The sequence below is a fragment of the Gasterosteus aculeatus genome, chromosome 14 (assembly GCF_964276395.1).
Source record: "Gasterosteus aculeatus chromosome 14, fGasAcu3.hap1.1, whole genome shotgun sequence".
NCBI classification, from domain to species: Eukaryota; Metazoa; Chordata; class Actinopteri; order Perciformes; family Gasterosteidae; genus Gasterosteus; species Gasterosteus aculeatus.
Window position 1 is genome coordinate 17,674,241 of NC_135702.1, and position 24,153 is coordinate 17,698,393.

The 24,153-nt window shown below is 41.1% G+C and overlaps 1 protein-coding gene across 4 annotated transcripts in view; it reads left to right on the forward strand.

Annotated features, from left to right (window-relative positions):
- Positions 1-24,153, forward strand: part of LOC120831919 (uncharacterized) — a 46,852-nt gene that overhangs the window by 3,289 nt on the left and 19,410 nt on the right. For all 4 annotated transcript variants that reach the window (XM_040197832.2, XM_040197830.2, XM_040197826.2 and 1 more), the window contains exons 2-4: positions 6,735-6,824; positions 17,986-18,163; positions 18,258-18,321. In XM_040197832.2, coding sequence (XP_040053766.1) covers positions 18,295-18,321 — 27 coding nt within the window. In that variant the 5' untranslated portion in view covers positions 6,735-6,824; positions 17,986-18,163; positions 18,258-18,294. The remainder of the gene's footprint in view (positions 1-6,734; positions 6,825-17,985; positions 18,164-18,257; positions 18,322-24,153) is intronic.

Here is a 24,153-nt window from a genome sequence, read left to right on the forward strand (position 1 = left end):
GGCTACACCAGAGCCTTAGAAATACTGCCGTCCCCAGAGGCTTCATTATTGTCAGAACCATAGCCATGGGGTTCCGAGATTAATTGTACAGTAAATCTAAAGCAACACAGTGAATGCTAAAGAATTGGAGTGGACCTCGCTATAAATCAGCACACGGATTAAAAAAATCATCAGAAGGGCTGGCTGAGTAAATGGCCTTACCCAGACCCACTTTAGGTCAAAGGTAAAGGGTAAAGAGTTGAGACGATTATTTTGAAGGCCGTCCCGTATGCTGTGTTGTTGATCGACTCTTTCAGTTATTGGCTCAGGATGCCTCTGTGTTCTACTCAACCCCCAGAAGCTCCTTTGATCCAGCAGCAGTTCGATATTCGAATGAACACCTGTTGGATTTGACTTTTTGATTTAACATCTTTCTGAGGTTTTTCATATCTCTTATGGCATTTTTTTTGTTATTTATTCGATGTGTTCATGTTTTCTAGGTTTTTTTTTTCCACTCTGGAAACTACATCTAGTATGTGCGGGCTGTTTTTGGTGCCAAGTTTTCCCACTGGTGATTAATAAAGTTTTGTTATTTAATCCTGACCATGCTAAATTGTTAGCAGTACAGTGGCGGGGTGTTGCTGTAGTAATTATTACTGTTGGGTGAACTCTCAACATCCTAAATGGTGATATGTGTAAGACATCCCAGTAGAGATAAAGTGTAACTATTGGTGCTATACTTTAAATTTAGTTAGATTTTAGTACTGGCTCATTAGGAGAAACTTATAGGATTTTGACTGTGCGTCATGTTGTCACAGAGTGCTACTTAACGATGACTCATGGTAAAGGTGTGAATGGGAACAGGGTTAGGCATGTCAGGAATGAGGGTGTGATCCTTGAGCGTTCACAGTCACTCAAAATTGTCTGCAATGGTAACATTACGTACTTCCTATCGTTTGTGTGTGTGTGGTGACCTAATCAACTCACCCTGTAAAGTACAGCTCCTGTAGCTGGACCCTCTCACCCTGTACTCCCGCAGCACCTTCCACATTATCTCTCGGGGGACCCGGTCATACGCCTTCTCCAGGTCCACAAAACACATGTAGACCGGATTAGCATACACCCAAGCCCCCTCCATGATCGTTGAAAGAGTAAAGAGCTGGTCTGTCGTTCCACGACCAGGATGAAAACCGCATTGTTCCTCTTCAATCCTTGGTTCGACTATCGGCCGGACCCTCCTTTCAAAGTAAATGTGAATAGTAAATGAGGGAATATAATTTAGTGCCATTAATTCTTCACTCACCTCGTGCTTCATTCACATTGTTGCAACCGTTTCTTTGCCTTTTTACAGTAAAAACTTTTAACAGATTTAGATGGGGGGCATCTCTTTCTGCAGGAACACATGGTAGATTATGGGATTTAGATGGACTGCTTCGAGGACACTTCATCGTCTGCTTGCCCACAGTATTGTCTAGCGCTTCGCATTGGGTATTTCAAGGCTTCATTAGTCGTTAGATCTGTACTCGGATTTGACAGATGTTCATACGTTGGAATATGTTGGGTTTGTCTGACAGGGAAGGGAGGTGTTTTTGTTATCCACTGACTTCAACAAGAGATTCTGACGCGGGGGGAATATTATGGTTTTGATATGTAATGATAGAAATCTGTCTGAATACCAAAGAAGCAACACACGGTCTATGCACAGTTCTGTAATTCTCTTTTACAAACAACTTAGTTATTCCTGCAAACTGGCGTATCAACTCACTAAACTGAATGCTTCTCATTATGTTTTTGCACAGAAAGCCTTTCATCCCATTTCATCAGCCTTTCCAAGGTTCCCCACCGTAATATAATGTTCGGGCCAAACGGTTTAGATTTTAGGGTCATCAGTGTGTTTTGGAGCCCATTTTATGCATCTTGTAATTTCTCCTGCTAATGGACGCCCGAGAGTCCAAATTATTCATCCCCGTCATTTCAGAACTGCCACCAAGTATCTCCTGAAATGCGTCTTTGTGCATTTTTGCATTTTATAGCTACTTGTTTTTTTCCCCACCAAGTTTTAATGAGTGTTGTTTTGCATTATTCAGTACCTCCAGGCTTCAATTTGGCATCTGGGAAAGTTGGCTTGACTCCAAGACTGTGGTCACCCAGTGCTTATTACTCATTAAGCCTCGTTGGAGGGCCGAGTGGGTGCAGGCTGGGTGGGTGCTGGGTGGAAACTGCGGTGGTTGGAGAGTGGATGTTGTTGTTTTGGATGCCCTAGTTTTACAAAAGTGAAGAGTTGAGAACGTGAAAGAGTTTAAAATGTGTCATGTATGTACATCATTCTACCGATGTTCACAGCGTATGAAAGATTAATGTTGTAATGTTACCGTAAAACATCTTAATTTTATCTTAGACCTTTATTGGCTGTGTGAGATATGCGCCCAATGTGTGAGGTGTGGAAGCTCAGTAGACGGAACACAACTTATTATTCTACACATTTTATTTTTGTGTGCTTTTCAAGAAGCACCGAGGCAGTAGAAACTGGTTGCTATGTTACGTTTGGAGACAGACGTGTGATAGCAGTAGTGTGCGTGCTAAGTACTTAGGAACTGGTTTGGCTCTGTTTCACACAGAGGAGGAGCGAAGAAGGGGAGCAAATACAGGAGAAGTGCTATGCTGCTTATTCACCGCATCACTGCACACCGACAAACCGGTTCCTCTGTTTTATACAGAGAGAGAGAGAGTGCCACAATGCAAAATTTACTCTGGATAAACCGGTAGTGTCCATGAAAGCCCATCTCAAGGGTTTCCACAGTGAAGACAACATTGTTATTAGTGTGGTGATTGGTGGTAGAGAAAAAATTAAACACATTCCAGGGTGTACCGACGTCCGGTCCTCAAAGGATAAACGCTATGTAAGAGGACTGGCTGATGCACGTAATGTGACATCTGTAAATCCACATTCTTTTTTCCAGTGTTTAGTGAAGACAGGGCTGACCGGTTGAAACATTTCTGGTCAGTTAATGAGCCTGCAGGGCGTCTCCCCAGCTAAAGCTGCTGCTGCTGGATCGAAGTGCACCAGCACACAAGGTGACATACCACAGCTGTGAGTCATGACCACGGCATGCTGGGGGAGGGAGTTCCCTGATGTACTTACACACACACACACACACCTGTTTGTTGAGTAATCACTTGTTTGGTTATCATGACGGTCAAGGTCCACATACGATAGACAGACGACAAGATGGACAATGATTAGTCCGACAGATAATTGATGATAAAGTAGACAGATAAAAAATTGGACAGATGATATGGTGGGCACTTGATAAATTGGACAGATAATAAGGTGAACAGACAAGATGGACGGATAATACATTGGACAGATGGCAAGGTGGACAATGATAACGTGGACTGGTGACAAGATGGACAGATAATGAGATGGTTGATGATAAGAAAGGCAGATGGGGGCTCTCTATCCCCTGGTGGGAGCGTGTTTATCCGTGTGTGCGCACGTGTTTGGGGCGGAACTGCCGTGCGCAGCGAGGGGTAGACAATTGTAAAACTTCCAGGGCTCCGTCCCGCCCCAGTATAATGGTATGGTATGTAATATTATTTACACATATTTATTTCTCATTTTCTCCCTGGGAATTTACTATCATATAAAGAAAAAGCTATTTCTAAATACTATGAATTAACAAATATAAATAAATGTGGACCGTGACATAAGAAGACCCCCCATAAAAAGCAATGATATAAATGACAAATAAACAGTGTGAAGACAGGCAGGTAAATGACATTAGGTGATACAGTGATTCATAACTTCCCATTTACTGAAGCAATCTGACTGCAAGTTATTTGTTCAAATGGGAAGAGTCTGCATTGGCTTATCTGAAAAGAATGGAACGCTCCTTTGAAAGGCAAAGTAACTCTTACTTTTAACTCTTACTCTTACTTACTGTTAAAACTGTACCGTACGAGCTGTACTTGTATTAGACTCTTTGTACTTTGTCACCCCCTAAACTCCATTAGAAAGTGTAACAACATCCCACTGTAATTATCGCAAACCATTACGGTCTCTATCTAGATTTGGTTGATCTTCTTTGTGAAAGGATGAGTCGGATTTGGCTTTTATTGTTTTCGTTTTTTTACGTATTAAGTATTTTCAGGACCTTCTTAAAACACATTAGAAATAAACATATTTTTATTACCAATGTAAGGATGTTTATTCCTAATAACAAACACATAAATAATTCTAAATCTGCAGCTTTACAGAGCATGTTTAGCCTATTTTAGGTCTATTATTGTGGTTTTTGCCACATCTACAGCCTACAAACTTGTGATAATCAGCTTGTTGTCAACTTTCACTTTTGGCAGGGTTTCATACTGACTGAGTGTGTGTTTGTCAGATAAAGAAACGGTCGAAGCAAGGCCTGAAAAGATCAAAGTCAACAAATGGGGAGAAAAAGCTGCAGACATGCAGGGAGGCTCCGCCCCCCTCATACCTGCCTACTTAAGAGGTGTGTGACTTGGCGACCTGCCACAGTCAGCTGGCCCCACCCAGACACTCCCTTAGGTGGGAATTAGGGATTCTGTGACTTGGGCGGGGGGGTTGAGGACTTGAACTTTGTGATGCAGCAGCACAAGGTCAGGTTTATTCAAACTGTTTGTTTGTTTATATTGAGTTCTGTTTCCCATATTTGCACTTTAAATGGCCAAAGAGGTGTTTTAAGCCTCTTAAAGGCATGTCGGCTGTAATTATCCACATATTTTTCCACATATTTGGTTAATCTTATTTTCTTTATTTTGGTGATAACTTGATGAGTTTGATCCATTTTAGTGGAGCTTTTTTCAACCTTTTTCTTGTTATAAAGGTCTAGGACTGATCGCCTCATTCTTAGTTTGTCCCCCCCTGTCTAACACACACAAACAAGAGGTTGAGTAAACTGATCAACCAGGCACAGACACACTGACGAGCTTTGGCCAGACATTAACTCATACAGCCTCTCTCTCTCGTCCATTCTGGTGAGTGGGCAGGTTGTAGTCAGGGTCATCTCCATGTACACAGTAGTGAAGCCCCCCCACTAACACACAGAACCCCCCCTGTGTTCTGAGCTCAGTCAGGGAATTAGTCATCATGAACCCCTCTATCTCGCCGGGCTCGGCAGTGAGTATTTTACAAGCATTTTACCCCTCAGAAGCTTTTTTAAACCATTGTTTTTGTTAGAATGCTGCCATAAATATCACTTCATCCTATGAATACACAAATGCGACATCAGGTTGTTACTCAGTTCTCTCTGTCGTCTTACGTTTAGCTGGGAAACAAATGAGCAGCAGAGAAACATATTGTAAAAGAGACATTCATCAGGCCCTTTTCCCCCTCATAATGAGATTTATTTTTAAAGAATGGATATAGTTGAGATTTGCATCATCTTTATAACAGCTAGAATTTCCACTTGCCCAAACTCCTGTCAGTGCATGTACTGTTTCTCAGAGGGATTAAAACACAATGGACTTGTTTTGATTGCATTTAATCAGACAACACAGGCTCACAGTGTCATGAAAACCCAGCCCACTCATGTTGTGAGTAGATCCACTCATACGACGAGTGAGGGAATTAATTGCCTGCTGTCCATCTGTAGTTCTTATAAATATGTATGAAGATTGATTTCCTCCTTTTATGATAAAACCCTACACAGGAGCCACCTGGGTTAGTGGCTTCGACTCTGGGCTAGTAGAGGCCGAACGGAAACCTCCCACACTGAAAAGTGGAGCCTATGCAGAAGTGCTTTGAGCCTCCATTCTCTCTGATGGTGGCCAGTCCTCTGATTGCATAGAGGTCAGATTATATACAAGGCTATTGGAAAATTACACTACTTCTCTCTTGATTTTATTCCCTCGATAAACATTGTAAACATAAGTTTATGGTCTCAATCTGTAGTTTCAAGTCTTGTTCAATACAGCATGATGTTCCTTTGGGAAATGATGGCTCATTTAAAATCAAATTGAGCATTAGAGAGAGTGTGGTTTGTTTGAACGTACAGTAACTCTACCCTGTTGTGTCACTTCTGGATGCAAGAGAACAAGGTGGCAATGGCCAAACTGCTTAATTCAAGGCTTGTGAACCATAGTCTAAACCAGTAGGGGGATCTGGTTTCTTTTGTTTGTTTGTTACATTTTTGGGTAAAAGTCCAAATATCGCAGCCTCTGCTGTTTTTTTTTATGTGTATGTATTTATGTTTGTAAATCTTTATTTATAGTAAAACACACGGTTTACAACCTTTTGAAAATGACATCCAGCTGTACCAATGATCATCAAATATAAAAACCATGAATTACAATATATATATATATATATATATATATATATATATATATATATATGAAAACCAAAAGTAAAATGTCATTTAATGCATATTGATGTTTAGACTTAAAGTAGACAAATGTCTTACTAGTTAAATGTAACCTTCTGGGACAGGGACAGGGACAGGGAAACCAATGTAACAAACAGTGTCCAATCAAATTGCTTGTCCTCCTCGTCCAGCGGAACGCGGAAGTTGAATTCACGGAAACACATTCCACAACTATATTCCAAAGTGCACGTTTGGAATATAGATGGAGTGCATGTTGCTTACAGACGTTTCCACGACCTCTGCAGCCAATAGGATCAGACTCCCAGAGCAGCTGGTTGTAAAATATGAATCGGATTTACTTTATGAGGGTTACTGTGATGAGGTTGATGAAATACTCATTCTTCTCTTTTTCTTTTGAAGGCCTCCGCATTCCAAAGCAACCAAGAGGACTATCCTGCTTCTCTAGACAAACTACGGCAGCTGACAACGTCCACGTCCTACAATCCTCAGGTAAATGAGGACAAATCATTACATATAATATAAAACCATATACTCTTCAGTTTGTAATGATTTGAGTGATGTTACTCTATGCTAATACACAATTGAGTGTGCCGTCCTGGTCCAGTATGTTTGTCTAGTCTGTCTAGCTCATTGATGATAATGTAATTTAAATGTGTGGTCCAGACCATGGACCCAACCAAAAAAACAAAAAGATGTGTCAATGATTGGTCACTGCCTTGATCAAGCAGTCTTTGGAAACCTTTTGGATCCGACCTGACTCCTCCTGGGCCTATAGTCAGCAGTATAGTGTGAATAGATGGAGGATCTGTGTCTTGTGGGAGCCCCTGAGTTTATTTTAGATTATCTTATGGAGCCCAACAAACTGAAAGTGACACAAGAGGCATTCCAATGGTTGTGTTGTGCGGTTTTAAAGTAATTTTAAACTAAAGCTTGTGTGTGTCTTCAAATATTATAAATGAGATTGTTCAGTGGCTCCTCCCACTGCAGGGAGCCGATATAATAAAATAATATGCAAGTGGATGATGACTGCTGAATGTTCCTGATGGACACATTTTATTGAAACGCTTTGTCCTTTAAAGGGTTAAATCCTGACTAATGTCACTGCGGGTGGACACAATAGGCTTCAGTCCGACACACAAAAACACTTGATGATTATCAGCAGTGTCGAACAGCCATCAAGTGTTATTCTGCCTTTGCTGATGTCGGAATTGCTTCTTTTTTTTTTCTAACTGTATGTTTTTAAAGCACATGTCTTGGCTAGAGGGCACATAGGCTAATTGCTCAACACTGCCATAACTGCTTTCCTCCCTAGGATATTTCAAAGGGATTTTATTTATCTGCATTCTTTGTGTGTTTTGCGGAATTACCATCATCTTCCGATTAAAAGTGTTTTGAACACATGGTTTGAAAGAGAGCCCTCCAAGGCTAAATCTTTGAATTTAGGTTCCCTGTGAGCCCAACACAGGGACACTAGCTAGCCAATCTGTGTGTCAATTGTCACAAATTGTCACAATTTTATGAAAGTCTGTGCTCAGCTCACGCTTTTGTGAGATTGCCCCAAAGTACATCAATATCAACTTGCTCCATATCCTGCCTAGTACGTCCTCCTGCAACTAAGTGGTCATAAATACTATACCGCTGCATTAAGCATCACTAGAAACTCCGACATTGAAGCGGAGTGTGCCGATTTCTGAAAAAAAAATCTGAAAATCTGATGTATACAATGTTCTACTGGAACCCTTTGTTTTTAGTCCAGTTCCTCCACTGTGATTCTCAAAGGTAATCTTTTTCTTTATCTGAAAACAAAAAAGGAATCTAAATGAGTTATTAATATATATTCCACTCGTAAGCTGCAAAGTGGACAGTGAGGACCTAATGCGATTTGGCTGCTGTGTGAACATGGCGTCAGCTTGTCCCTCAGACTGAGTCACATGGGCACAGACAGACCGACCACGGGGAGGAGAAGGGTGACCATCGCGTTCTGCCACAATGACTCGGTCGGCCTGTTGTCTTTCTGCCCACAGACGCTCACTGACAAACTCAACGAGTTCACACTTGCAACCCAATAACACGTCTCCTCCTCCAGCTCTGTCCTCACTCGCCATGTCCTCTGGCGTCTCTCTTGCTTTTTCCTCCTGTCTGCCTCGTCTCCTTTTCACCTCTTCTTGTCTGTCTATCTGAGTGTGTCCGTCGCCCCTCGCTCTCTCCACCCCCCCGCTGGTGATTCATCGCTCTCTTCTGCTTTACTCAATGTGTTGCCATGTCCGACAAACGGAGGCGGCAGACTACTGAACGCTGAGGCGTCCTACGAGCACTTGCTCATAATGAAAACGCGACAGAGAGATGCTCTGTGAGTATTATTGAAGTATTATTCAGACTGGAGCCGGAAAAAAACCAATCATGTGTTTATCATCAGAACAATCCCTTTCTTTTGTTCTCTCTCTCTAAAGTAGTGGTTCTTAACCTTGGTGGAGGTACTGACCCCCACCAGTTTCATATGCGCATTCAGCGAACCCTTCTCAATTGGAAAAATACAATTCAAAACATAGGTATATATTTTACTGGTGCACAAAATGAACCGTGCATCAACATCAGTGTTCAAAGAACAAAACCATTAAAACAATTTTTAATACTTCTGCCAGTTTTGGAGGCAGGATTTTTGTTGCTAACGCATGCCTGTGCAGAATACAATGAGTAACAATGATGTGTGGTGCATCGGCTTTCACTAGCGCACCAAAACCAGACTTTCTTCCCAGCATGACTGGAGCTCCGTCCGAACAAACTGCAGAAACCATATCCCACGAAAGATTGTTGTCTTTGAAGAAGTCATCCACAAGTTTCTTCACATCGGCTGCCTTAGTTGTTGTCGTAAGAGGCTTACAAAAGAAAAAATCTTCCTTTATCACGTCGTCTTTCACATAGCGCACAAATACAGCAAGCTGGCTTAGATTGGAAACGTCTGTGGTCTCGTCCAGTTGAAGGCTGAATTTTGCCGGGCTTGAAATCAGATCTGCAACTACTTGAGCCAAGATGTCTTTGCTCATGTCCTCTATTCTGTCGCTAATGGTGTCATTTGAAAGAGGAATTTGGGATAACTGAACTTCAGCCGCTTTTCCCAGCATGATATTCGCCATCTTCAACACAGCTGGTTTTATGAGTGTTTCACCAATGGTGTGTGGTTTGCCCTGCTTTGCGATAAGGTAAGCAACTTCGTACGATGCTGTGAGGATCGGTTTGTTGATGGGTACAAAGCCGAGAACAGGCAGAGTAGCCTTCTCATCGAATCTGGCTCTCTTCACCTTGAATTCAGCGAGCGTTATGCAGCTTAAGGAAGTGTTCTCTTAGTTTTGCCGGTGCTAGACTAGAATTGCTCAACTTGGCATTGCAAATCATGCAGTTAGGACGCTGACTCCCATCACGTTCCGTTATACATGTGAATCCATATTGTACATATTCGTCCGACCATATCCTTTTTTTGCTCGACATAGTATGAAGGGATTAAAATATTAAGAAAGAAATCACACGACGTACCATCACGACAGTCACAATTTGACTACTGAGCGCGGCAAATTCCCTGCAGCACAGATAGGCCAAGCCATGTTGCGTGATCACCTGCAGCCAATGATGGCCAAGCCATCATTGGCTTGGCCATCAGCTCGATCGAACCCCAGGGGTTCGGTGAGCAGTGGTTAGAGCAGTGGTTCTTAACCCAGGTTAAGAACCACTGCTCTAAAGGACGTGCTAATGTGTTATATGTGCCTTAACTTATCTGGTAATCACATTAGCATAAAATAAAGTCTCCATAGACAGCTTGTTAACGTACCAACATCTAAACACAAAATCATTGATCAGTGCTAACAATAATGATCATGATACCTGCGTGAAGTCCGTAGGAAGTATATATTAAGTGCTGAAATAACTAAAAACAGAAAACCTTCCTTTTACAGATAACATGAATAGGTAGTGGTAGGAAAAAAACATCAAATATACATTTTAAGACTAATTTCAATGAAAGAATGAGAGCCGATAAAGCAATTATGTTTTAAATTACTCCAAAAACGGTGTTAAAGTGTAAAAAAGGGCATTTATGAGAAACACATGAGGCTCTTATAGCATACATAAAGTAATGGCTTGACAAGAAGATGTTTTTAAGTGGTCCTTGAAAATATCAACAGATGCCTCGCTCCAATTTGCTTTTTCAAGCAGTTTTGAGGAACCAGAAACCCAGCGGTGGAGGATCTATAAGTTGGTGGAGGAACACAGAGGGAGTAGGGAGTCTGATGTCGGCCGCTCCTAAGCCGCTTCAGGCTGTGTGGACTTAGACTTTAAAATCGACTGGAAGCTGAAGGCGGCCTGTGCAGCGTAGCTAACAACGGGGGCATGTGGACCCTCTTCTTTTGCTCATGTTAGGAGTCTAGCAGCAGAGCTTTAAATAAGTTACAGCCTCTCAATGAATTTATTTTAAGGTTTAAGCTTAGTATAAGATGCATTGCACTGGCAGTGGTGCATTGATTTCTCTGCACCTTGGTAGGTATAGAAGAGCATTACTTTCACACCGTCTCTCTAGACTAATAGAATGAAATGTTTGCTTTCCTATTCTGCATCGCCTCCAATATGGCTGCGAGAAGGTGTGTCAGCAATCTGTACTGATCTTTTATTTGTTTTTAAGTCTGCATGGACTGGTCCCAGAATATTTATCCAGCCTTATTAATGTGCATCAACCCTCCAGCGCCCTGAGGTCAGCTGACCAGCTGGTTCTGAACGTTCCTCGGTCGTTCCTTAAAACGGAAGGAGATGGAACCTTCGCAGTAGCGGCTCCCAGACTGTGGAATGCTTTTCCGTCTTCGGTGCGGCCTGCGACGAGACTTTTTACTTTTAAAACACGCCTTAAGACTCACTTGTTTACCTTGGCTTTTGGCCGAGTTAAGTCACCTGCATTGGATCTTTTATTTTGTTTGGCTTTAACTGTTTTTTGTTTGTTTGTTTTTACGTTTGCTTGTATTGTTTATTGCTGCTGATGTTTTTATCCTGTAAAGCGCTTTGGCTGGCCATTGGCCTTTAAAAGTGCTATATAAATAAAACTGACATTGACATTGACATTTGAATTAGGAAGTCAAAGGTCACTCTTATGTCATGTCCGATCAATTCTGAGGATTACTTTCAAATGATGCTCGAACTGAAGTATGAATTGGTTTAAATGTGGGGAACAAAGCTCAACAATTTAACAAAAAGATCTAATAGGTTGAAATGAGGAGCTGATGACACGTTAAACTGACACGTATGTAAACTGCAACTTGACTAGTTGGTCAGAGGCATACAAACGTGTGGCGGCAATTCTAGTTCAGTGCTCAAGGACACTTCAGCCAGAAACGATACCCTCAGCTGCTTGGTGAGTGTCGACAAATATACAGCACAGATAAAAACTAATTCAAACATAACAAATAAATCTCCCTGGCTTTCATTTTTCTTCAACAAATATTCAAAAAATTTCAAAAACCTTACTTCTTTCTGAAAGTGGACTCTGGTCTTCATATAAAGCGGAGCGTGAACAAGGAGGAGTGGGAGGCAGCCTTCGCGCTGGTTTGTGGGGTTCGTCACAGAGTTGAAACATGGGGAGTTTCACTGTATCTTGTAACGGCAGCAGGTTCTGCTCCGCCGCAGAGAACCACAACATCCTGTGTGTGTGTGTGTGTCTCTTTGTGTGCCTCTGAGCTGGGATTAATTTGTTACCCTATGTGTGGATATTTACTCTTCCCCAAAAGTCAAGAATGACTGAATCTTTATTTCATTCTTCTATTTCCAAGATCTGATACCAGTGATCATGCTCGTCTCAAAAATATGTCTTGCACATTCTGAACTTTGTTAAGTAATCCCTGACTTCTGTCCATCAGCATCCCTTTAGGCATTTTCAAACTTAATTTGGACTCTTTGGCTTTGAATAAATATTGGTCATTCTCATCATGTATTCAACGCTTGGTCAGTGCCGCAACGCTTCAAACTATGGCGCTCTAGTTTCCGCTCCAGCGTCACTTTTGGACGTGTCGAGGACAGCGTGTCCAGTTTCCACCAGTTCTGTATGTGTTGTTTTTTCAAAATAAACTTCTCATGCAGGTGTACTTTGTTTTTAGATTTACTCGTGCAACAAAAGCACTTAAACAGGCTTTGGTTTGAGAGTCAAATAGTACTACTGATAATAAAAAAAAGTTTGCATGAGCACGACGTGTTTGTTGAGTTAGAAGCCTGGTGCTTCTCATGTGGAAGATACCGGGTGCCTCCTCAAAGGCGCTTTCCTTGGGACATCAGGCTTGCTGGTTAAACGGTAAAAGGGTTTAAAACGTTTGGACAGACCTGTTGGAACTTGTTTCATAAAACGTGAGAAAGCGAAAGTGTGTTAAATTTCCCGACTTCCACTCGGGAAATTTACCGCTGCTTACCGTCAGCCAGCGTGACGGGCTGACTACGATAGATGTAGGTGGTTGCTGCCTCACCCTGTTCGCTCCTCCTCTCTGTACTCCTGCCATGACAGGGAGTCTGGCAGAGAAACACTGAAACTGGTCTCAGTTCTGTGGGACGGGACAAGCTAAAACACATCTCCGGATTCTAGGTGTGCCAGCAGACACACACCCAGCCACACAAACACTCAAATAAATACACTATTCTGATCAATGTCCAGGAAATCTTCTATGTCTCAGGCTTTTTAATGTGATGGATGGTTTCTTAATGTACTCTGCCGCATGCCTCCATCATGTTGCCCTGCTTAACATGACATCCACCTGGCTTACTGGAAGACATTACCTTGCTTTTGTTTTGCTGAAGATTTCCCTTGGCTTTGAGCGGGGCTTGTGTGGTAATGCCAGCGCCAAAAACAGAAGCTTTGTGTGGGAAAAGAGGAGGGAGCGACCACCGGTTTTCTGTCCTGAGTGGACCTCAACAAGCCGCTCAAATCAAGCAGCTTTCACGCCAACAACTTCTGGAACAGTTCTTTAAAAGTTGACAGCGGTGGCTTTTTAAAGTCTTCTGACACAGAATTGAAAAGAACACAATCCCAAGTAAGTTGTAACCCTCACAACTCAGCGGTGGGTCTAAAGCAGACGAAATGTTCCTTTGGTCCAAACTCGCAGCAAGCGAGGTAAAGTGTAGGACATTACCATCCTACAAAGTAGCAAGCTACTGCAATAACATGTGAAAGCTGACATTTCTTATTTTCTACTCATTTGATAGTTGTGATCAATTACTGTGATTGCTTTCCAAGAAATCAAACTAAATGGCAATAATTATGTGCAACACCAACCTTGAAAAAAGCATTTGAACGTTCCCATGAATATGTTTAACGAATAGACTTTGTGATGAGTTAGTGGAAACCTTCAGAGTAGAAGGATCTAGCCAATGCTTTGCACTTTGACCTACACGCATGCGAAGTTGGGAAACACCTATGTATAAAACGTCCAAGTACTTTACAGTACACATATGGAGGATGTATGTAGCAGAGGCGTCTTAAGGATTGGCTGTTGATCAATCTGTCAGAATGTGAGGAATCGTCTCTTTATTTTTATTCTGCTACTTCCTTATACCTGCATGTCATTTCTTGAAGATACACGATAGAACCTATTGGCAAAAAACACATGTATAACTCTGCAACGACATGAATGTTTTATTTCCCATTTTGTCTTCTAGAAATTGTTATAGATCAATAATTAAGTAACTTGGAAGTCCCTATGCACTCATCTGAGGGACACATGAGGTCTTACTGTTGTTTCCAGTGGTACTTTCACACACTCAGAAACTGTCCGTAGTCTGGTTACGCAACGAGGGTTCAGCGTGTTGCCAAGACTCACAGGCAGACTGGCAGTTTGGAAAACACCCAGCTGCACTCTGCCAACTCTCTCCTATCTTCATCCCCTGCTCTCAAGGATAATACTTGTTTTTAATGTTTCTTTTCCACTTTGTACTCTTTTTCCGTGCTTTTCTTTCGCTTTCTTTTTCTCTATGATCTCTAAACATGATTCCCTCCGGTTCAGCCTGTCAAAACATTTCTGCTCAAACTTTGTTCATAAGGTTGTGACTGATCTTCCTCATTTCAATATGCTGATTGACCAATCCTCAAGTTTGTAAAATTTACATTACAACCAACAAATAAACAGTATTTAGTTCACACCAAACACTGGGTGCATGAAATACGTGGCAATGGCAGCTAATATCCAAGATGCTGTCAGCCAAAATGCCGAACGTTAGGCTTCAAAACGGTGATTCACAAACCAATAGCTGACGTCAGGATGTCTATGTCACCTTCTAATATATATTCTATTATCTGAAAATGTTAACACGAACACAATGAAGTTTGTTCATTTCCGTGCTTGTCTAAAGCGGAACGTCTACAATCAAAATGCTTCACGGAGTGGATTTTATCCATTCAGATGGATTCTTTGTGTGCCATAGCTATACACACACAGTTTAGACATCACGGTGAAAATGATATATGTGACGGGCTGCAAGTGGTGAGATACATTAATATAATTGAAAAAAAAAAGAACACATAAATAACGCCCACATATTTTTCCACCTGCAATTATGGAGGGAATCGTGTTTGGCACATACATGCAAGCAATTATGGAGCCCTATTCACGCGTTTCTGTACATAAGCATCTAATCAGAACACACTGACAGCTGGCACTGTGAGTGTGTGTGTGTGTGTGTGTGTGTGTGTCTGTGAGAGTGATTTTTTTCAAGTTGTTAACACACGTACACAGACTGATATTCATTGGTAATTACTGTCTTTTCACATCGATGGATGGTCTTACCCATCACCCGCAGCGTTTTAATGAAGTACTTTGATTGGTTAAGATCAATTTTGATTGACAGTTGACAAAATAGCTAATTTGCACAAAGTTTCAAAGTTCTGAAATCTCCTCTCAAGATCTTGATTCTTGCCAAAAACTGAACTGAAACAAAGCAGAAACCTTCCTGAGCTGAAGTTCAGGAACAGGCCGCTTGTAGGCTACAAACAGGTTGCCATGGTAATGCTGTGATGGTGCGTCCACACCAAAAGCGAAGCGAATTTTTCCCCGCTTTAATCGCGCGAGTTAACTCTCTTCTTCCGTCCCATTTTTCTGCTTCATTCACGCCTGGAAGGGACGCAACAATAAAGATTATAAAGATCTTTATAAAGATTATATTGAATAAATGAAAATGAATACCACATATAGATCAAATATTATAATGAGGCTATAAATATATTGTATTTCTGGATCCTTTATTTGGTTTTGAATATAATTTTTATTCATTACAATCCATAAGTCTCCAACCACTTACCTTAAACCGTTTGTTTCAGCAGACAAACCGAGTCAATCTAAACCAGAGTTCATCCTGGCCTTGAAGGTTTCACTTCAGATTTGTTCCCTTCTCATAAGCTCATTAACAGTGTTCATATATTTCACAGAGGGCCTTCGGGCTGCTTTACCGTTGTTTGTGTCGTTTTTCCACTCATTTGTCTTTCTTTACACGTTGATATCTCTTCTTCAGTTATTTGATCAAAGGCTTTCCTGCAAAGGAGCCTCCTCCTCTTCCTCTGCCTGCTGCTGTGTCTGTCACAGAGGGTTAGCGCCTCCCAGTGGACACGCGCTCAGCTACACGCTGGTGTCTCAGCCCAGTACACACCGCTCTCAGATATAAACAAGGAAATATTGTTGCACCTCTGATTGGTTAGTTCTACCAACATTTTTGAGTTCCTGCTTGTGAAAGTAGACTGCAACACTAATAATACCACAACTAGTCATATGTCTAGTTACTACAGCTCTTACTCTTTCTAACAAGTATTTATAGTACTATAGTGCTAATGCTGTTATGCATTTTACCTGTAGTATTTAAACTTCTGATGCAAACAGTGGTCCCAATCCCACCCCAACTAGTGGTATAGTTAAAACAACTACCCCATCTAAAATTAGTAGGGGTGTAACGATTCATTTTAACAACGATTCGATTCGAATCTCGATTCATGGTTGCCGATTCGATTCATGGACGATCTGGGTTAATTTAGAACGGTCCGATTTGAGTCAGTGACTTCTGACTCAGTGACTTGAAATCGATTCAGTAACTTTACTGGACAGTGCAGGCAAAATTTCTGAGATCCCTGTTGTTTCTTCTAAGGAAATCAGGTTTAAATTAATTATGCATATTATAAACAAGCAAACAACCATTAATGGCAAATGTATTAACCTTTTATTTGAATCAAGTGCCATTTTGAATGTAAACATTACACAATAATTACACAATGTTTGGATCAATTCACAGAACCCCGGATGTTCAACCTCATTGTCGGGTCGCATGTCTACAGATAAACTTGTTCCTGTGATGTTGAGTTTGGTGCTGGAGGCCTGAGGTGTCTGCAGAGCTGAGTTACCTGCTGCTGCTGCAGCGGTGACGCTGCTAGAGGTCCTGACTGTCGCCGTTGTTTAATCCCACGGCGCCTTAGTAGATGGCCGGAAAGATTCTTCGTGTTTCCGTGGTTTTTATTTGGCTTCTACATATTCTACAAACAGCGAGCGACTTATTTAGAACACCTCCGTGTTTGCAGAAGCCAAAATGTTTCCACTGGATCGATAAGTTGGTTTGTAAATGTCTTGCTCGCAGTCGTCTCCTCCACGCTGTATTTTGTTGAGTTTTGCGCGGCGGCCGCTGCGTACTGATGACGTCACAGACAGGCAGACTGAATCCAGTAACGTTTAACGCGTCTAAAGTGCTAACAAACAAACAAACACACATCCATGCCGTTGTTGTGCTTAAATCCAATGTGCAGTTTCCAAGTATCGATACAATCGATTATGTACCATTTCAATCGATTGTAATCGATATATGTCGTCCGGAATGACGATTTGCGGAGCACAGATCGATTCAGTTGGATCGCAGGAATATAAATCGATTCAGTGAATGAATCGTTACACCCCTAAAAATTAGTAATATTTCTACTCTACACTGCTGCACAGACGTACAAGTATTACGTAACATATTTGCAACTATTGGTACTACTATACTACTCCGATATAATGGTAACACTAGTGCTTGCAGTCCTCTATCACCACCACCAAGTAGTACTACTTGTACACACGCAAGCACTAATACTATTGCAATGCTTCAAACAATAATACTTCTACAATTACTACCAATAACACACTGTGACTACTTTTTTACTACTGATTCTAGACTTATGGTATTTCTTGTATTATTACAGTTTCTAGTCTGATAGTCCTGCTGTGACTCTTTCTATACATCTCCTACCAACCCCGGGCCCCACTCGCCAGCCGCACACGGGCTGTTTATATGCATCCGAAGCCTGCCGGAAGGTGACAAGTCATCACTACTGCAAACGGAGCGCGACTACAGATTCAGCATGTGAATGCAGTTCATAAAGATCCACCTCCTGCTACCTGACACTTTACATATCACTTCATAGTAGACAGACAACAGTGGAATGTATTCATCCCACACATATTAGATGATCATCTCAACAACAGCATTTACTTTAGGATCAGAACATTGATTAGCAACCATATATTGAAATTGTTATAACATTATTTGAACTTGGCTTTCTTTATGTGTAAAGTGCACCAATGAGATTGCTGTGTTTTATGTGAAACTGACCCTCACCTGTCCCCAGTTCCAGCTGTGTAGGAGCTCCAGGCCTCCGTCACCGAGCATCTGCTCCAACCAGAGACGTTGTTGTTCTAGGTGGAGGCACTGAGCGCGCTACGTAACCTGCTGACTCAAGACCTGCACCAGGAAGAGACGCAAAGCCTGACCTGTTTCAAGCAGAAAGTACTTGCACAATCTCACAGGTAGACAATTCCACAACCTGTTAAAACATAAATTCAATTGGTGATTCGGACTAGAAAACTATTGAAACATTGCCCTTTCATATTATTCCTTCAGAGAGGAAACGCACAGCAGCAGACCGAGTGTCCGCAGCATGCAGGGAAAGAACGAGATGGAGCAGGTAAGCAACGTGGCACGCTTCGACTCGGCATCTCAACTCAATCGGGTTTCATTGTGCATGCTCGTTCTTGGCACAGTTAAGGGCTCAAACAACACCTAACTTCTGGGCCTAACAAACCCAACTAACTACCCACCTAAGCCTGGCTTGGCTACCGTTCTGCAGGGTTCAGGGTTCATTTACCTTCCAAACACAGTGGATGTACTTCCTGCGCCGAGCAGAATACACCTTGGATCAACATATAGTACGAGGATCAATCCAATTGCGTCCCAATCTGCACTCAATGCTCTCATTTGCTTTTTGTCTAAATCACCAAAGTATCTCAGGGATTAATATTGTATCCATTCTTTTCTTACCCGCATCTGAATCCATATCTCATCCTTTTTCTTGGCAGATCTCCTTAGTCGATTATGGTATAAAGAAATCCTTTATATGGGACTGTATACGTGACGTAAAATATGTACCACATCTGTCTTAAGGCCAGAAGCAGGAGTTTCTCACGATCTGGACCATTTGTATGTCAGAGGCCGAGACTTGGTCCTGTCCAATCATGAGGATTCCTTTTAACGTTTGTCTTCATAAGGTGTCAGGTTTTTAGTTGTTTGACTACTTTCTGAATTATGGAAACAATGTCCGCTAATATTCACAATATTGCTGTCCGTGGAGGACTGAATGGTAACTGGGGCCCTATTTACACGTTTCACTGTTTTTTTTGGCACTTCTCTTTTCTTTGTTCTCATCAAGAGAGGGTTTCCCATGCTGGGAGGGGAGGTTGTGCCCCAATGCTTTCGACGCCTTACTGAGATCTAAAGTCATCGGGAACCGGGGTCATCTCAACGTGTCCACGTTTACACTCATCACAATGAAGTTAGATGTATTTTTGGTGTGAATGAGATGTGAGTCCGAGATGACAGCTGTGTGCTCCACTACTTAGTCTGCTACTGTGGCAGCGCTATATTTAACAATAAGTGAATAAATACTGGCAGTCTTTCCTCATATTGTTTAATTTAATGAAATAACCATTCAAAACTATGTAAAAAAAACATAAAGGATAAAATCCTAAGGTAGAACAGTAACACTGTGTGTTCCTGTGTGTGTGTGTGTGTGTGTGTGTGTGTGTGTAGATCTGCATCTGTGTGTGTGTGTGTGTGTGTGTAGATCTGCATCTGTGTGTGTGTGTGTGTGTGTGTGTGTGTGACAGACAGAGCCAGATGAGCAGGCAGATGTTTCCTATATCTCCAAACTGACTGTCTGAGAAAGACTGACAACAGCTGGACCAATGCCACACACACACACACACACACACACACACACACACACACACAGAGCATCATTTCCCTTAAAAAAAACAACCACAAAAAAGCCATAATAGACTGACATAGTCGTGACGGGGAATAGTGAGAGAAGAAACCTGGTTTGGAATCTTATTATAACAGGAAACCTGTCAACGTGTCACCACAGTTTAACTTGTGAAGCTTAAACACAAACAGCAGACAGGCCGACTGCCAACATGCTGCAACGTCTCTCGCACAGAAATACAACATGAATCAGACCCATCCCGATCCCTATCTACAATTTGAAAACATTTAGTTTATAGTTGGCTTGTTCACATTCAACGCAGTTAACCATCAACACATCTGGGGAATGTCCTCAAACGCTCTTGCATCCAGAATGAACCCATTTGCACTGAAGCAGCAAACATCTAATCTCGGACCTATAGAGGAGGCTCGGTTAGCTTTTTTTAAACTGAGCCACATACGTGTCTAGCTTGTCATAGCTTGAAGTGTAGCTCTACTGACCAAGCTGCTATGTAACCGGCTGGGTGTGAGCCAGTGTTTCTGATTTATGTATACAAGGTTTACATTACAATGGTCAATATTCATGAAAAATTATATATATATATATATATTTTTTTTCTTCAATAAACAAATAAGTTTGTAGTGTAAAAATAATTTCTGACAGATGGAGTCACTCAGAAACTGGATTTAAATGGAAATATATCAGCCAGACCCTTGACACTTTCAGTCTCATGCTCGTTAATCTAGACGAGTCAGAGAGAGGCTCCGTAACCTGTGGATCAGATTATGAGCTTAATCTGTTAATCTATTATACATCAAATCTAAATGATCTAGCTTTGCGTTTTTTAATTGGTTTCACTATTCCGTCCTGGACTGTGGACTTTAGTATGCCGCACACACCCTAAACCATTGTGCAGTAATGTGAGCGCTGCATGTATTTATTTCAGTTTGAAAAACGAAAGATCATTAAGAGTTGAAGTAAGAACTATGAATGTGAAATTACAGCGTCAGACCAGGCGATTCTGTATGTGTCAGAGGAGCTTAGACACAGAAAAACACCCTTAGTAATTATGGAAAGACAATAAATCTCTCCAGAACTCCCACAACAAAGGGAACATGTTCTTTAAAGGTTGGACACAAGTGCCATTAGTCCTCACATAAGGACATTTGGGGTGGAAATACGCCTCTGCAGCTTCATGCACATGAAAATATGTTTTGTTAAGATCCGTCTCTGATGAGTGGTGCTCAGCTTTTTGTTTCATAACATTCCAGTCGGGCTCTATTGTATAGAGATTAAAAAGAGAAAGAAAATGTAGCGCAGGATGCTCGATTATGTTCTTAAGTGCATGAAAAGGTCAACACACTGTTTTTCGGTATTTCTTCTGCTTGATATTTATGAAATAATTAGTTTGAAGTCTGTTATACTGTACTTTTATACTGGTTGGATTTAAGAGATCTTGATTTGGATCGTCAACACATTTCCTTGGTTCCAAAACACTGTTATTTAAGCAACGTGACTCAACATTTGTATTCTGAGCATGCACACACTATAAAAATAGATAAATGAATCCCATCGCAAGCCGTAGTGATTCAAATAGTCAATCATTCAAATATTTGGTTATTCATTTGCTGTCGACGTGTTAATTGATAAATTGCTGTGGGCCAATTGGAGCTGGACATTCGGCTGTCAAACTCAACACCACTGCCGCTAACTGCTTAATTCATTACATTTTTTATCAGGAATCAGGAACATTTACCCAAAATATGTTAGACATACAAGGAATTTGACTCGGTGGTTGGTGCATACCATCAGACAGTAAGACAATGGACAACATAGTGCAGGAGGGATTTAAATTAAAAATCCAAGTTAAAAATAAAAAGTTTTAAAAAGTTATAAAATAAAGTGCACCAGCGAACAGAAAGTGATGATAGAGCCCAGGAAACGGAAGGAATCCACGGTGGTGACGGGGGAGGGTGGGACTCTGTTCTTCCTGAAATCCACAATCATCTCCACTGTCTTTAGCGTTGAGCCGTTCCAAAGACTTAAAGACTACAGAGGTTATTATCATATTGTTAGTACCTCCGTCTCTCTCTTGCCTTTGTATGTGTAGAGTTTGTGTGCAACTGTGTGTCTCACAGACCTGACAAGACTGACAGAGGTTTTTGTGTGAGGACATTGTGAAGAAGTGAGAAGAAAAATGTGAGAGTCTTGAATAACAGTTTGAATTGAGGACATTGAGTAGAGTCATACACACACACACACACACACTGGCACATGTAAAAATGGTAATGATAATGTGAAAATAATTATTTTAAGACAAACTGGAAAACGCGCAAAAGAAACAGACCTAGCCCTTGAAAATGAAGAAATTACTCTGAACAGACAACAACCCCAAAAGCCAGAAAGCAACCCAGAAAAGGCAAAACAGTACTAAAGGAAACAATAACCTAACATACAAATTCTGAAAAACACTAGATGCTGGAAAACAACACAAGGAAGCCAAAGAAGAGCCAGACATCACCAGAACAACACCAGAAACAACAATAAGCTGGAATGCAATCCAAGGAAATAGAAACAAAACACCTTTGTGTCTTTTTGGAACTGGGTTAAACTTGTTGAAGAAATAATTCCTAGCTTTCTAGAAAGTATAAAATCCAAAAGAAACCCGGAAAAAGGAAGCTCGAAGCATAATCATCCCACAGGCAGAGATGGTGAAATGGCAGGTTTGGTCCAAACAGTCCATCAAATGGAGCGGATGTTCACCAGACAGAGATGGTCTGACTAAAAAACAATGTTGAGTTACATTATGGGAAATGTTCAATACAATATTTTTAGTTCTTCAGGTAACTCTAGTAAAATTAGGCTACGTTGCTTTTCAATGAATTGTGTGTGTGCCAGAACATGAACATTGAAAAGGAAAATGAAGGCCTTCTGTATCTGCTTACTGCAGAAATGGCAGAAACACATCACCATGTTAGGTAAAATAAACAGAAACCCGTCCGAATTAAGAGAAATGTTATCGTGTCAAGCTTTTTATTCTGGGATAAGCGCTTGTGCACCATAACATCAGAGGCATTCACTGCCGTTCCCAAGCATGCACTGCTGTCACATATCTGGGTCAGATGGTCCGCAGCTCGACGCCATATGTCTGTACTATAGTAACCACAGGGAATTGAGGACTTATGTGTGTTTGAGTGTGTGTTGACATTACTTGGGTAGAATACGACCCTGGTTTCGCTGAATGAAGGGCGTCTGCACGTCTCTCTGGCAGATTTTTTTACCAATTGGTTTCTCCTTAACTTAAAAAAACGTCCCTTTCTCCTGTTATTCTAATTTTATTTGCAGGTTTTAAAGGTTAAGAACAAACAAAGAAAAAATACAGTTGTTTAAAAAACAACTTAACAGAACAAATTGTTGAAACCATCAGATGTCTGAAAGTGTCTAAATATTTTATTTTGAAAGGCCTCTCTGCTATTATCTTTATTTCATATATATTTATATATAAATCATTGTAGCGTCAGAAATACCACTTAGATTTAGGCATTCATAATACAAGATATTGTGAAATATTTCATCATATTTAATTATTAATGTATAGTATATTAACTAATAATTAACTATTGTAATATTTTTTCAACGTAAGCAAGAGTCATGTGTTTTGCCATCATATCCAGCACACAGGTACAATCAAAAATAAAAGAAGAATATAGTAATAGGGGAAATATTGCCTGAAAAATAAAACAAGTTCAAAATATTAACACAAATATAAACTAATAATTAATGTTCTTTTTAGCCACAGTAATACATCACAACCACTTTTCATTAGCGTCTCCTCGTTCCATAAGGCTCAGAGAGTTCAAACTGAGAAATAATAACAATAAACGTCACCCGCTCTTAGCTAATCCCACTGTGGCCTGTAAACATTTTAATACCGTGGTGATTAGCAGGAATTCCTAAACCCCAGCCCTCAGTCCTCCCAGGCCCCGGCTCCTCTCCCAGCCTCTGCTCACCGGCCCCGGGGGAGGCGGCCAAGCGAGACACTGGATTAAGGCCAGTCAATGCTTTGGACTCTTTGAGCCCCGAAAGTTAAACTCCTGGATGCTCGCCACTTAATTTCTCTAAGTGGCATCGGCCTCTTGTTGTAATGTTAATTCAAGTTGGACTTAATGAAGTGGCTTTTTTGGCAAAAAAAGAGAATTTTTAGTTTTTTTACCCTCTTTTGTGTGTGTTTGCGTGTGTGTGCAAGTTGACTTACATGTGCCTTTCTATATTTCTGTGTCATTTCATTTTTGCTTGAGAAAAGTGGGACGCTGTGTTTTTGGGGGATGGTGGGGATTTTTCAGCTGAACAAGCAGATGTTACACTTCCTCAAGAGAGATTTCTGTGAGGATAGCAGGACACACACACACATGCACACTGGGCTACACGTCATTGTGCATGCTCAAAAACATTGTAAAGACAGGACGAGGCTAACATGTTGACGTGCTGCTTTCAAGAACTCCAATCCAAGTGATGCAATGATGTCTTTTTAATTCT